The sequence below is a fragment of the Metarhizium robertsii genome (assembly GCF_000187425.2).
Source record: "Metarhizium robertsii ARSEF 23 chromosome Unknown MAA_Scf_3, whole genome shotgun sequence".
In the NCBI taxonomy this organism is placed as follows: Eukaryota; Fungi; Ascomycota; class Sordariomycetes; order Hypocreales; family Clavicipitaceae; genus Metarhizium; species Metarhizium robertsii.
Window position 1 is genome coordinate 1965939 of NW_011942171.1, and position 15094 is coordinate 1981032.

Below are 15094 nucleotides of genomic sequence, written 5' to 3' on the forward strand. Positions count from 1 at the left end.
AACGTGTACCAGCGTGTTCAATATCCTCTTCCCTCTTGCCTCGCCTTGTTTATTGTACAATCGCATAGTATCACTGCCATCTGTAAGTACATCGTTCCCTGCTAACCCCCAGGATTCGTAGGTTTTATAGCTGCAAAAGTCTCCACCATAAACTGGGCTTCCCAGACAGAGGTAAACATTTGAATTCCAAAAAGGATGGCAAAACAAGGCCCCTGGCGATCAGAGGTAGCCGCAACGTTTGTCAGGAAAGCGAAATAGCCACCGTCATAGCTCTTCGCGGACCCGGTCTAGAAATATCCAACCTGGAAAGAAAAGAAAAGGGCACCGTTCTCGCCAGCCATACGGAGCACATAACACACACCTTGACAGGGGTGGTCCCTTTTACCCAATTTGACCCAAAAAAGCTCTCCTGGGCCAGGGGCAAGGAAGGACTTGGTTGACCGCTAGGGTAGACCGCAAAACCGGTACGGAGTACATGTTCCAAGTCATACCAAAGTACTCTGTACGGAGCACGCATTGCTCATCTCGAGTAGGGTAGAGACTGGTGGCTCCCCTGACGTTTGTCCCTAGCCGGCCACGGAGTAGAGGTCCTGGAAAATGGAGAGAGCCACGCGAGCTCGTGCACAACCCTGGTCAAACGGAACCAACCCAAGAAACCTTGTTGAGAGCCTTGAAGGGGGAAGAGCCCAAGGACGTAAAGAAAAAAAAAAAAGATGGGCTGTTGGCATTAGGCACACGATCAGGCGAGTGGTTTATAATCTCAGACACATCCTCCAAAATTGTTCCCTCTCTCCTCCGTCTCACTTCACTAACAAAGATCGCGCTTCACGGCAAAAGTCATCGCCGACTCTTTACAACTGCCCTTTTGATCAAAAGAACACATCAACACTTGGGGTATAAATACCAGGCGGTAGCCACGGTTAACGAGACCTAAATTCGTCACCCTTCAAGCATCTGGACCCTGCCTCTTCCCGACTGCCCAATACATCCTCCTCAGCCTAACGCAATCAAAATGCCTCGTGGTCCATACGACACAACCGGCGTGGCCAAGCCGAATGCCCCGAAGCCCCCGAAAGGTCGAACATCTTGATTGAGATGACCTATCGCCGGGCAATCTGCCCCGAGGCGCTGTATCAAGCAAGATACCTGGTCAGGTAAGCGCGATGTCTCTCCAACTGTGTCGGCAGTCCAACTAACCAAGATGGGACAGGCTCGCGACGGCATCGATCGATGAACGCCCTCGACCTAGTACGCATTCGCGATACTTTTTATCCGAACGCCCTTGTTTTTTAAGTTTTTCTGATTTGGCGCTTTTCTTCAAAATAATTGACCTCTCCTTGTGTAATATTGGGTGTACTTGGGAACGGACAAAACAAAAAAATAGACTGGGGTTTCGAACGGAATTGGAAAAACAGCACCGACACTGATATGTTTGGGAACAAAAAGACATAGACTCTCGATCATACACATGATATTCGTCTCAGGACGCAGATTTTACATAGCATCCAGCAATGGAGAAATAATAACGAATTCTAGAATTTGCCGAAGCTTTCGATTCGATGGGACTTGATTTCCAGACGTGCTTGGGGGAAATGTCGCGACGAAGCCGCTCAGGCCTACTCGCAGAGGGATACAAGTTCAGTTACCGGTCTCGGCAGAGCACAGCTTCAACCTTGACCGGTCAATGTCAAGCTGGAATCGGTCAAAGCATATCGGAGAAATATCTGCATCGCGGGTAGTTGTGGGGACACGGCGGCGGCGCCGAAGTGGGACTGAATTCGCAGAAAACGGCACGGCACGAAGTTGTGGAGTTGCAAGCCATGACGGGTGTGGGAGACATAGAGATGGTCCTTTTTGCTGGATGGACCATGTATTGGGGGGGGGGGGGGACAAGTTGTTTTGAAGCGGCGGGTAGTGTAGGCCTTTGTCCTGGAGATTGTTCTGTTTGCGCGTGCAACAGGGTTATGACCTGCCTCGACAGTTGCGGCATTTCTATGCCGACCAACGTATTGAACGCATTGACAAATATGAGGGCTTGTTGCTGGAGATGGATGGGGATACTGACTTGATCTTCCAATTTAGACCTGTGTCCCCGGAGGGGGGTAGCCCATCCGCGCATTTACAAAGGATCTCGTGCAGAGGTCTAACATCAATCTCAGTGGTTGTCTTGAACCTCACCGCTTCTCAGAAGTTCTCTTTCCTAGGACCTGAAAATCGAATCTCTATTCCTTTGTTGTCTCACATCGCCCCCATCTCCCGTGGCCACCACTGGCGCCTTCCACAAAAGCCACCACCATCAGTCCTTTTCCCCGATCACACGTACCCTACGGCGACACAGCCCGCCCTCTCCGAGCAAAGAAAACCACCTGTTGCACGCTTTGATATACCTCATTCGATCCACGCAACCATCAGGTGTTCCTTTTATCGACCGTTCTACCTACCGTAACCTATCGGGGTCCTTCGGAGTTGCTCCGTCTCCCACGTCAGTTGATGCCACTGTTACTCGACATAGGGTATGGTTACATGAGTCGGTTTCTCTATTTTCTCAGCATTTTGGAGGGGTGAAGCCCGGGTGACGAGCGCAGTTGAGGTCATGTTTTGACATGAAAGGGCCACGGGAGTCCAGATAGATGAACTGGCTGGCGAGCTGGGGGATAAGCCTGCATGTTGTGTGACGACGTGTGGCACGGAGAAGAATTCTAGGAATGGTTAGCTTTGGACTCGCAGGTGGGTGGTCCCGAACTTGGTTTCGATCTGGGAGCGTTGTTCGAATTCCTTGACTCTATTGGATGTCTGTGACTCTACTACCGTGGGCATGTGACGGGAGGCGAAATCTGTGAGCGAACACTACCCTTTGCGTCTCTACACCCGAGATTGGTCAATGACATCACTGATGCTTTGCTGTTTATTAGTTAGTTATTGGAGTCATACTAGTTTTGCTGCTTTAGCACACAAACAAGTAAGCCGCACTTACAGGGTTCTCCTCCCATCTAGCAACATATGAAGCTCGCCCCCGGCAGACTCGGGCGTCCCAACAACATTTTGTAACTCACACCGCTCACGGTTCACCATTTAGACTATTCCATTCGACATGTCCATGAGAAAATTCAATAGTAGAATGACGTGGTAACTTGGAGTATCGCTGCCCAATTGAGGCTTCGTTCTGACCGAAGGCAGCGATCAACTGTAGTGCGACGCTGCTTGGTGCCGATCTTCCAATTTCACGAAGACGCTGTGTGCCGTTTTCACCTCTTCTCGGACCCGTAGGCGTATAATAGGATGGTGACAAGTGATGAAATTTTCCCATGGAAGAAAACCAATGTGTGATGTTAGGTTGCAATCATCTTTGTGAATGCCTAGGGCTCGAGCAGTGTTACCATCCTATATGGAAACAAGCGCAGGCAACTCCGGAACGCCGCTTATTCCAATTGGTTCCCTTCTGGGAAGAGTCAGTCAGTCCCCTTGCAGTTGGTTGTCCAGGGCTGTCAAATATGCAGGCAGGAACTTCGGCGGTCCCTGTACTACGCGTCGTCCATTTGGATGTTATTTTTATTTTCTCCTTGAGCAGTCTGGCTTGTCAGGATTAGAGAATGAGCACAACCGTGCCCGGCTGGCGTCGACGAACCCATCATGCAACTCATCTCGGCATTTGGGCTGGGCGGTTCGATGCCCAACTGGATGTTGTGCGTTTCGCCGCTTTCCATCATCACAACTCACTTGCATGAGCCGTCCCATTTTCTCCGAGGTAGATTCGGCCGCTTGACACAAATCATGTCCGCCGTGTCGGGCCATCCTGTCTATTTTAGGCATTGGGGTTTCGAATATCATCGCTGAGCCTGTCTCTGTCTCAATAAAGAAACACGCCCGCTTCCTTCTCGGCCGTTAGGGCTCGCACTTTTGTCGTCTTGTACACAGTCTTCCGCCGGGGCCCTATGATTTGAGCCGCAAATGCCGCCGTCTTCTGAGTCCCAAGTTGTCCAGACGGGGGTCACCGCCTCTTAAGGCTTGGGAAGACGCTCCACAATGGCACGATGACAAGGATAACGACTGGATCCGTTTGGCGCCTGTCGGAATGTGGTGAACAAAAAAGACATAAGAAGACGACAGAGCTGAACCACGAGGTGGCTTTTCTTGCAACTGCTATGTCGATGTGGCGGAACCAGGGTTTCAGAGTGGCGCTCCTATCCTAACCTTACTTGCAACTCCTCGAATGACTTGTCACATCGAACGGGATAGTGCTTTGGTTCCCCACCTGGATCCTGTCGGCAGTTGATAGAACTTCAGCCGAACCTGGGATATATAACCTGGCGCTTTCGGGGTTGAGCAGGATCCTGTTTCCTACTCTGGTTGGGTTCCCCGGGGATTCCTTTGTTCGAATATGGCTATCTACACTTGCTGGTCAACCATCACCTGGGGACAGACCCTGGCCGTTGTTTTCGTCGTTTGGCTCGGATATGCTACTGTTCTTGCTGTGCAGAGGCTTTGGCTCAGCCCTATTGCCCACATACCCGGGCCAAGACTTGCGGCCCTGACGCAGTACTATGAGCTATATTATGATATTGTCCTCGGCGGCAAATACACCTTCAAGATTATGGAACTGCATAAAGAGTACGGTTCTGTGGTCCGTATTAACCCTTGGGAGGTGCATGTTAGACAGCACGACTTCCACTCTGATTTGTTTGGAGGGCCAACCAGGCCTCGACAAAAGTGGAAGTTCTGGACAAAACAGGCGAGTAGTGTCCCTGGCCAGTTGTGACAGCAATGTAAAAGTTAACTCAGCTGTTGTAGTTTGGAGCTCCAGGTAAGACTATTAGCAGGGAGTTTGCTGCCCAGATATAGATATCTGACCTCTCTGATAGATAGTTCCCTCGCAACAATCGATCATGATCACCACAAGCTGCGCCGGTCGGTTCTCAATGCATTCTTCTCGACTCATAGTGTTCGAAATCTCCAACCAGTTATCGAAGAACGAGTCGATAGTCTTCTTGAAGCCTTCCACAAGTATGCCGCTACTCAATGTGGCATGCCAATCAACATCATGTATCCTTTCTCGGCTTTCACGAACGGTATGTGTTTTGGAAATGGTGAAGTGTTACTGGTCAGCAGCATAACTAACTTGAGCGTGTAAAGATGTCATTAATGAATATTCATTTGCTCGAAGCGATCACCTAGGTCTGTCCCACTCTGCCCAAATGTTTCGCGAAGCATCATTAACAAAACATTATAGTTGAACGCCCGGATTTTGGCCGCGAGGTGACTGACAATTTATTGATGGGAACTCATATGGGACTGATCGTCAAGCATGCAAATTGGGCTCTCACCCTGATAAATAGTATGCCAGAGCCTCTTTCGGGACGGTGGATTCCAGGTATGAACGTGATTGTCCGAAACCCCAACATGATGCTAACCCCAAACTAGGCTGGTCAGGATTTCTGAAGATGAAGAACGATATCCTTCAGCAAATTCAAAAAGTCAAGTCGACAGAGAATACAGGACAATGGAAGCTGGACGTGAGCCACCCAACCATTTTGCATGAATTGCTCTCTTCAGAGAACCTTCCGGACTGTGAGAAGACACCGGCCAGGCTAGCCCAAGAAGGACAAATTCTGGTGCAAGGAGGCACTCTTACGTCGTCGTGGGCTCTATCACTGGCAACATTCCATCTTGTCAATCAAGAATCAACGCTTCGAAAGCTCCGGGACGAACTATTTGTCGCTATCCCTGACGCCAATGAAGTTATACCGCTGGCGAAATTGGAAAGTTTGCCGTATTTGCGAGCCGTTGTTAGAGAGGCTCTCCGCCACAGTATTGGTACGAGTGGAAGGCTTTCCCGAATTGCTTTGGATGAAGCATTTCTTCTTCATGATCATGAGAGGATGAGAGAGTGGCGAATCCCTGTAGGGACCGTGGTTAGTATGAGCCCGTATATGGCTGTCATGGACGAAGACATATTCCCAGACCCATTAAGCTTCCAACCCGAGCGCTGGCTTAACGATGGGGATCGACTTGAAAAACATCTGACAGTATTTGGTGGTGGAACGCGAAGTTGCTTGGGTAAGGCCCTTGCGCTAGCGGAGATGTACCTGGTCCTGGCCAAACTGTTCCGTCAGTGGGGAAATGGTGTTGATGTCCGTCCTGGAGATACTGGAGTCTTGAACATTTTCGAAACGACCCCGCGAGATTGTCAAATGGAGTCTGACTACTTTATCCCCATCCCTTACAAGGTACAGCCCACAGGCCAAGATAACGATATGTGGTGGGACGTTGGCTAACACGAATCCAGGGGTCGGAGGGCATACGATTTGTCCTGAGTGTCGCCAGGTTTGATTCATCCGAAAGTAAATATTTGGGAGGGAATGCTGCCAATGTTACCCTTTGAGAGTATGTCATGGGCGGCTGCAATGGTGGGGGGGGGGGTATAATATGCGCAATCTAGTAAGCCCTTGTTTGTACCATGGTGGTCAAATAATAGCTTGACCAGTATCTCCTATGTAGTTAATGATGTTAACGATGATTGTGGAACGAAATAGGGTTGGATTGACCAATGGGTATAGACCCTAAGCTTCCCGGGAAATAATGCGCAGTATGGTGTTAAATACTTGGACCGCATACCTGCTAAGCCTAGCATTTCCAAAAACTTATCCAATGATGAAATGTTTCATGAAACTTATCAGCGGAAAATCCTCCAGAGGATGGTCAGGACCAGCCAGCCGCCTTCGTTGCGTTGCTTTCCCTCAAAGGGTTTGGGATACACATCTAATAGATTGTTGTAGTGAGTGATTGTATCAAGGATCTAAAGAAGGTGGCCTTAACGGACTGGCAGAGCAGCTCGAGAAGCTTCTTGCATAACACAATGACGTCCGTACCACCCCGTTGATGTTGCATGTGTTGTTCTCGGCTATTTGTTCGAAATCCTGGACCTGAGCAACCTGGTAGTAGTGTCGTACTTGATACAAGACATGCCATTTATATTCCGATTCGGTGCGACCACACAATTCGAGAAGACGCGCATCGAGAAATGCGACAGCCGTGGCTGCCAATTCAATCATTTTACATTCCTCGGCGTTCCAAGCCCTCGTGCGGGAATTAATGCGGCTCTTGAGTGCAACTCGTAGTATTAGACTGGAACAAACATATGGTACTCGTGGGGCATCTAGAAGACGATTGTGCTTCCCTCTGAGCTGCTTTCAGAATAGACTGGAGAGAGAGAGAGAGAGAGAGAGTCCTGGGAGTTTTGAGACGGGGTGTCGACGTAACTGCTCAGGTACGAATGGGACCCGACGACGAAACGGCCCAGTTTCCAGTGGAGCTGTTCGCCCATCACTTTTGACACCCCTGGATTTGGTGTTCGCCCCAGCCCGTCAAACCCGCAGGGTCACGGTCATCATGTACAATCAGATTGGCCTCTGCCGTTGGCCAAGGAGTCCCGGGGAGGTCAGGGCGGCCCACTGCTTGTTCCCGATTCGCATCTCTGCGGATCCATCCGTCTGACAACTGACCTCCTTAGGTTTCGTTTCGTGTCTGATATTCTCCGTGCGTCCGTCGTCATTTAAACTTGCGCATCCTTCTCTTTTTACTACTGACGAAGCTTCTTGCCCCTCTCTCCATGGTTGTTGACTGGCTCTGTTGACACATGCGACTCTCTCGACCGTTTCGACGCTTACATCACGTACGAGCTTGCACATCGAAATTGCCACCATGGCAGCGGTGGATCCTGCGACCAGGAAGAGAGTCTTGAAGGTGATTGTGTTGTCGCTGTTGTTGGATCTGGTATAAATCACCTCCCGTGAGCTAGGCAGAATGTAGCGACTCCTAACTCTGTCCTGTCTCCTGGCTTTAGATCTCCTTCACATTCATTCTTCCACTCTTCCCCAAGCTGCTGGAGTTCTATCGAGATCGAGAAGCGCCGTCGCTGATCCCGGGTGGGCCGCCAACATTGCTGCAACAGGTTCTCGGGGGCCTGAACAAATACAAAGCTTCGTTTTCACGCCCCATCGACTCCCGATATGATATTGTTCTCCTTGGAGGAGCCATGGGCTCGTTGTTCTCGTACGCTGGATTCAAGACCGCCTTCCCAATGGCACAGCCCTCTCATGGCCACTCTAACCATGACGCATAGGTTGTTGCAAGCGATTGCTTCCCCCCTCATTGGAAGGCTTTCTGACCGATACGGCCGACGTACCGCTCTATTGACGTCCATGTGCGGAAACGTGCTTTCGGTGCTCCTTTGGGTTGCGGCCATTGACTTCCGCACCTTTGTCGCAAGCCGTATTGTTGGAGGTCTATCTGAGGGAAATGTCCAGTTAGCAACTGCAATGGCAAGTGATATCTCAGACGAATCGACTAGAGGGTCCACCATGGCGGTGATCGGAGCTTGCTTCTCCATTGCCTTCACATTCGGACCTGGATTGGGCGCTTGGCTAAGCACGAAATCTCACGTCGCTGCAAACCCCTTTGCAACCGCCGCATCTTTTAGCTTGGCGCTTATTGTAATCGAAACGATATACCTATACTTTTTCTTACCGGAAACTCTGCCATCTCTTATTGGAAACGAAGCCAAGTCTGAGAAGAGGACGGAGAAGACAAAGGCCAAACCAGCGGAGAGAACAAATTCCCACGTTGTCCTCAATGCAGTTCATTTCTTCTTTCTTCTCTTTTTCTCAGGAATGGAAAGTTCGCTATCATTTATGACTTATGAACTGTTCGAGTTCACTTCTGGTAAAAATGGGAGATTGCTGGGGTATATTGGTCTTGTGGCATCTATTCTCCAAGGCGGAGTGACTCGTCGACTTCCTCCGTTGCTCTCCGTAAGAATCGGCGTTATTTCGTGCTTGGCTGCCTTCTTCCTCTTAGGAAGAGTCGGTGGTATCGGTGGCTTGTATGCTGCGGCGACGTGTCTTGCAATGACATCGGCGACGGTGGTGACTGGACTAAACGCGCTGAGCAGCTTCGAGGCCAGTGAAGACGAACGTGGGGGGAAGCTAGGCATTCTGAGAAGTTGGGGACAATTGGGACGTGGACTTGGGCCGATCCTGTTTACAAGTGTGTACTGGTGGGCGGGTCGAGAATATGCGTACAACATGGGAGCTACCGGTATAGCTGTGGTTTCAGCCGCGGTGCTGATGGGCCTCAAGACGCCTAGAGGATCTATAAAGGACAAGGCGAATCCTGGAGAGACCAACGGCAAGGATCAGTAATGACAACGTGGAGTTGGTGGTAGATGGAAGCACTTGACGAAGTGAATTTACGATTGTAGCATGAATACTTCAATGTTGGGAAGGAGGGTTGAATTGCGGGCAAGAGCGACCTTGGATATATTAAACCGCGATCAGCGGTTCGAAACCGGCGACATGACGACATTGAGACACATGTATCAAACAATAGGATTATAATAGGCCATGAGAACTGTAAATAAATGTTACAATAGCTATGGTTGGTGCGTGTACAGTTATCTAGCGGCTGAAGACGGGAAATGGGCCGGGTACAGCTGCGCACTGGGATAATATTTCCCATTAGGGCTTGTATATAATATATATAGATATACATGTACCGATACTCGCACCATGCTTGTAATATCACTTTAACTACAGAGCGAAACAATCCACACTTTGATATATATATGATATATATATATATATATATCATGTAGTCGCGCATTGCAATGCCTGTTTGTACGGTGTTTTCTTTGGTATGCCATGGTTCTCTAGTTTGGGTACGACCAGGCCCACGCTGTTTGTACAACTGGTCATGTAGGGTTGGAAGAAAACACCAATATCATCAGCTGTTGGCCCGCAAGTGATTTCGATAATCAGGTAGCGATCCAGGTGAATAATTCCATACCAATAGGCCGACACTTCAGGCATCTATAAAAGGACCCCATGGCATTCCAAGAATCAGCTTAGGCGCTCAATACGGCACTGGTATTGCCACCCCATTATATTCGATGCCAATGCGTCCCTAACCAAAATCACTAATCGTTAGCGGGATAGTACCTCACAATATTTACTGAGACACAAATAATAGTGTCGCTCATTCGTTTCCGCACAGATGATTTATAGATCTCATTCCCTTACACCTTGGATAGAATCGTATCACTTGTAAGTGCAATTAGCAAGTTGTCTGAATGTAAATCTAGGCTCCATGTTCTCGGCGACTCGCAACTGCTGGGCAGCAGCTCGGCAAATGAAATATGGTAATACAGCAATAGCCATCCGGAAACCTTGTTTTCACAAGGCACGGCAGCAAGCTCTCCTCCAATTTTAGGCACGCAGTGATGTTATTCGGAATCCCGGTGCAGGGCCAACTCGAAGGAGACATGCACGTCGTTATGGAATGCAGACGGAGACCCTGAGATGCGAGCTGTCTCACATGTGCAGACCGAACGCATGGTTCTTTTAACTTTGGGGCATGCTTGCATTGAATGGGGGTTTCTAGCTTACGCTGTACGGAGTATTTTGCATCGTATTGTAATCTACTACATGGGATATACTGTATGAAGTCGAAATAATATAAAATATAAATGGAATGTGTTGGGAAGGTGCATCCAAAGCACCAATAAAGATCTGTTTTCATACGAAACTGTACTGCAACCAGACCAAATCTAAAATTGAAAGATAAAGGCCTGCCTGCACAAGTGTCCAGACCAGTCCGCTACAGCCTCGCAGCCCCACTGTGGCTGGGAACAAGTCCAGATGTCGCCTCCTGTACAACACGAAGCGTTGCCAACTCAGTTTGCGAGGGGACCAGGTCTGCCAGGGCCCTTGAAGCTTGAACAACAGGCGTCAATTCACTACATGTGTCCCCTTGGCCCCCCTTGGCCCCCCTTGGCCCCGCCCCAAGGGAACGTTGGCTTGAGCTCAGGTGTCAGCTTTTTGCAGATTTTTGGCTGCAAGCCTCGTCTCGTGCGCCATGAAAAAAGAGCTTGGATGGAGGGGTAAAAAAATACGGCGGTTTGCCGGAGGCCCTCGCGGCCTAAACCGCCTTTTGCGCGCGTACCACCTGAATGATTTGTCGGGAATTTCTGCCTAAAGAGACGGGTGATTCGAGCGGTAAAGACTCACAGCATTCTTTTTTAACATCGTCTCATGGGATCCGCCGTGAGATCACGTATCTGCCCATGTTGCATCGACGACATGGAAGAAGAGGGGTGGCGAGGCCCAATGGTGGGGCATGACGTTTGGAGAGGGGCGGCAACTTGAGATGCAGGTGTTTGGTGTCCCAGACGACCAGAACGCTTCAATCTTGAACATGCGGGCTCAAGACGTGGGGCTTGCCTGGACTCACTGCGAGGGAGAAGGTTGTGAGATGTCAAAACCGGCAAATTGAAGCTGAGATCAAAATACATACAATCATGTCTCTATTCTCCAGATACCCATGCGTATACCCCGAAGTCTGAATCCATCAGAGGGTTAAAATGCTATGGCCTCAGGTTGCCCAACCGTTTGCCGTGGCTCACGCCGTCAAGTCTCCTCACAAACAACTCACTGAGTACGACTCGACCACTGGCAACGGGAAACTTGGTACCGGAGAGGGTTTCTGATAATTTTTTAGTTTTTTTTTCTGTTTGGGCCTTGCGCTAAGGAGGGGTTGGGCAGACACAGCTCCGGCCGCCAGCAACGATTGATGAAACTGACTGGTTCTGTCTCACAGGAAAATCGGGGTCCCTCTGAATTTTTTTCTCTTCTTAGTTCTAATCTCGTCTCCACTTTGTACCTGCTAGCAGACGCCATGTACCTTCTTTTTCGGACGATGAATGAGGTTTGAGGGAAGGCCGTTGGTGATTTGTGCCAAGAGGACGCCGCTCTTGGTTCCTCGTGCCGGCATCTTTATTCGAGACTCGAAGCGCCGAGAGAAAGACAGCCTCGTCCTATTAAATCCAATTTCAGTAACTCTGCGCTCAGAATGCCACGTTGAGTCCGCAGAATTGTCGCAGCTACAGCATGAGACACATCACGATGTGCGGCGCGGCGCGGCAACGCCTACGTTGCATCAAGAGGAAGAAAGAGCTGTACTTCATGGTGCATCTTCATATTCGAATAAGCTTACGGCTTTCCAGTCAAGAATTCGCATCCTATAGCTTTCCTCACTTGTGCATCACCGTGGCTTTGTCGTTTCCAAGGGCAGCCTTAATGCAAACCTCAACGGCCTCTTTGCCCCTCCAAGGCTCGCCCGCCATCGTGACCAGGTGAACTGGTAGTAAAGGACTCCTAGGTACATCTGGTACATGACGAAGCACCAGGCCAAGGCCAGGCCGCTGATTGGCTTGCGCCACGCACAACATGGCGCTAAAAAGGAAAAAAAAATCTTGCGAGTGACTTTGGTGCAGCCCAGAGGGGAGAAAAAAAACTTCTGGCCTGTTAGGGCTAGCTGGTCAAAGTGGTCTCCCCTCGTTGCTCTGTTGCCCCGCGCCGCAGCCAGCATCAGTCACTCCACCCCTCCTCCACTCATCTTTTTTAAATCTCCTCCTCCCACCACCTCTTTGCGAATTTTTCTCTCTTTTCGCTCCTCGTCTCGCATACCCGGTTCAAGCATCCGATCTGCGAATTTGTAAGTTGGTCCTCATCAACAATCCTCTTCTTCATCAACATCATTGATGCAGACGGATGGAAGATATCAACTGCTGACTCTTTTGACAAGACACTTTCCGTCAGGACACACTGCAAATCTCAATAATCTAATACCTTCAAAATGGGTAAGGACGACAAGACTCACATCAACGTGGTCGTTATCGTAAGTCGCCTGCCTCCATTTCGAACCTTGTAGAAGCTGTTTACTGACTTGCTTGTCGTAGGGGTATGTTTCGGAGCCTACACTCTTCGCCGTCCCGAGTTTGTGATAACTGACTGGTCCTCACAGCCACGTCGACTCCGGCAAGTCTACCACCACTGGTCACTTGATCTACCAGTGCGGTGGTATCGACAAGCGTACCATTGAGAAGTTCGAGAAGGTAAGCCAAACCACTCCGATTAATGATCTTTATTGTTTGGCGATGAACATTATTGAGTTTCCCGCTGCCTGTCGGCCATTACCCCTCACTGTGACACGAAAATTTTCGCGGGGCCTTATCTTGGACTTTGGTGGGGCACCATACCCCGCCAGCTGTCGAGGGTGTCTCTGTGTGTCTCTGGCTGTTGAAACCACAATATTGTCGTTGCTTTCAGAGGAAAAAACGTGAAACTAATTTGGATCGCTGTATAGGAAGCCGCTGAACTCGGCAAGGGTTCCTTCAAGTACGCATGGGTTCTTGACAAGCTCAAGGCCGAGCGTGAGCGTGGTATCACCATCGACATTGCCCTCTGGAAGTTCGAGACTCCCAAGTACTATGTCACCGTCATTGGTATGTCGACTTGCGCAAACTGACCGCATACTTTTCTCCTAAATTGAATGCTAATGCCCCTCCCACAGACGCTCCCGGTCACCGTGACTTTATCAAGAACATGATCACTGGTACTTCCCAGGCTGACTGCGCTATTCTCATTATCGCTGCCGGTACTGGTGAGTTCGAGGCTGGTATCTCCAAGGATGGCCAGACCCGTGAGCACGCTCTCCTCGCCTACACCCTGGGTGTCAAGCAGCTCATTGTCGCCATCAACAAGATGGACACCACCAAGTGGTCCGAGGCCCGTTACCAGGAAATCATCAAGGAGACTTCCAACTTCATCAAGAAGGTCGGCTACAACCCCAAGACCGTCGCCTTCGTCCCCATCTCCGGTTTCCACGGTGACAACATGCTTCAGGCCTCCACCAACTGCCCCTGGTACAAGGGTTGGGAGAAGGAGACCAAGGCTGGCAAGTCCACCGGCAAGACCCTCCTCGAGGCCATTGACGCCATTGAGCCCCCCAAGCGTCCCACCGACAAGCCCCTCCGTCTTCCCCTCCAGGATGTGTACAAGATTGGCGGTATTGGAACTGTCCCTGTCGGCCGTATCGAGACTGGTGTCCTCAAGCCCGGTATGGTCGTTACCTTCGCTCCCTCCAACGTCACCACTGAAGTCAAGTCCGTGGAAATGCACCACGAGCAGCTTACCGAGGGTGTCCCCGGTGACAACGTTGGTTTCAACGTGAAGAACGTTTCCGTCAAGGAAATCCGCCGTGGTAACGTTGCTGGTGACTCCAAGAACGACCCCCCCATGGGTGCCGCTTCCTTCGATGCCCAGGTCATCGTTCTCAACCACCCCGGCCAGGTCGGTGCTGGTTACGCTCCCGTCCTCGATTGCCACACCGCCCACATTGCCTGCAAGTTCTCTGAGATCAAGGAGAAGATTGACCGACGTACCGGTAAGGCTGTTGAGTCTGCCCCCAAGTTCATCAAGTCTGGTGACTCTGCCATCGTCAAGATGGTTCCCTCCAAGCCTATGTGCGTTGAGGCTTTCACCGACTACCCTCCCCTGGGTCGTTTCGCCGTCCGTGACATGCGTCAGACCGTCGCTGTCGGTGTCATCAAGTCCGTCGAGAAGGCTGCTGCTGGTTCCGGCAAGGTCACCAAGTCTGCTGCCAAGGCTGGCAAGAAATAAGCGATCAAAGTCGTTGAAATCTTGTGTTGCTTTTTGGGCTGGATACCGGGACGTAATGTTCTCACTTCTACGACGAAATGATCTACTTTGCTATGGATGAGCACTCGGCTATTTGTCTAGGTGGCACATTTAATGAGAAACAAGGTTTGATTGGTTTCATGATGTGCTAAGGAAGTGAAAAAAAAATAGAGTCTAGAAGTGATTCCAAAAAAAAATTGGTCAAAAAAAAAACAATCAACCTGTTAACCCAGCGCCATGTGACATGTGAATGAGATGTGTTCCATATGATGCATATTGCCGTTCTTCGATGCGTCGATGCGTGTAAAACTTGCTGCCGAACAGCACGATAGAGCCTGCACAATACCCATTCGTGTGCTCCGCCGCGCCGGGCTGGGATCGCAAAGTTTCGATACGCAGTCCAACACCCATCGGTGGTCCTGTCGCCCGATCGTGGGGAAACACTTTGAAATTGATGGATGGGGCATTCCTGTCCCACTTTGACTGGGGGCTTATACTTGTCTTCATGATGTCATTTGATTAGAAAGTGTATATGCTGGTTAACTATTGTACAAGTATTTTTT

General features: G+C 50.0%; 3 protein-coding genes across 3 annotated transcripts; all 3 read left to right on the top strand.

The window, feature by feature from the left end:
- Window positions 1-4378: 4378 nt before the first annotated feature.
- MAA_03799 (Cytochrome P450 CYP542B4) lies at window positions 4379-6379 on the top strand (the record flags this gene model as incomplete). Its single annotated transcript, XM_007821797.2, has 7 exons — window positions 4379-4621; window positions 4789-4801; window positions 4860-5066; window positions 5131-5172; window positions 5228-5368; window positions 5419-6224; window positions 6284-6379. The coding sequence occupies 7 exons, from the start codon at window positions 4379-4381 to the stop codon at window positions 6377-6379; spliced, it is 1548 nt and encodes a 515-aa protein (XP_007819988.2).
- Window positions 6380-7698: 1319 nt separating this feature from the next.
- On the top strand, window positions 7699-9197 carry MAA_03798 (major facilitator superfamily transporter; the record flags this gene model as incomplete). The annotated part of the gene is made up of 3 exons (XM_007821796.2): window positions 7699-7770; window positions 7841-8049; window positions 8120-9197. The coding sequence occupies 3 exons, from the start codon at window positions 7699-7701 to the stop codon at window positions 9195-9197; spliced, it is 1359 nt and encodes a 452-aa protein (XP_007819987.2).
- Window positions 9198-12687: 3490 nt separating this feature from the next.
- On the top strand, window positions 12688-14513 carry MAA_03797 (translation elongation factor 1-alpha; the record flags this gene model as incomplete). Its single annotated transcript, XM_007821795.2, has 5 exons — window positions 12688-12729; window positions 12791-12831; window positions 12856-12946; window positions 13198-13336; window positions 13405-14513. The coding sequence occupies 5 exons, from the start codon at window positions 12688-12690 to the stop codon at window positions 14511-14513; spliced, it is 1422 nt and encodes a 473-aa protein (XP_007819986.2).
- Window positions 14514-15094: the final 581 nt, after the last annotated feature.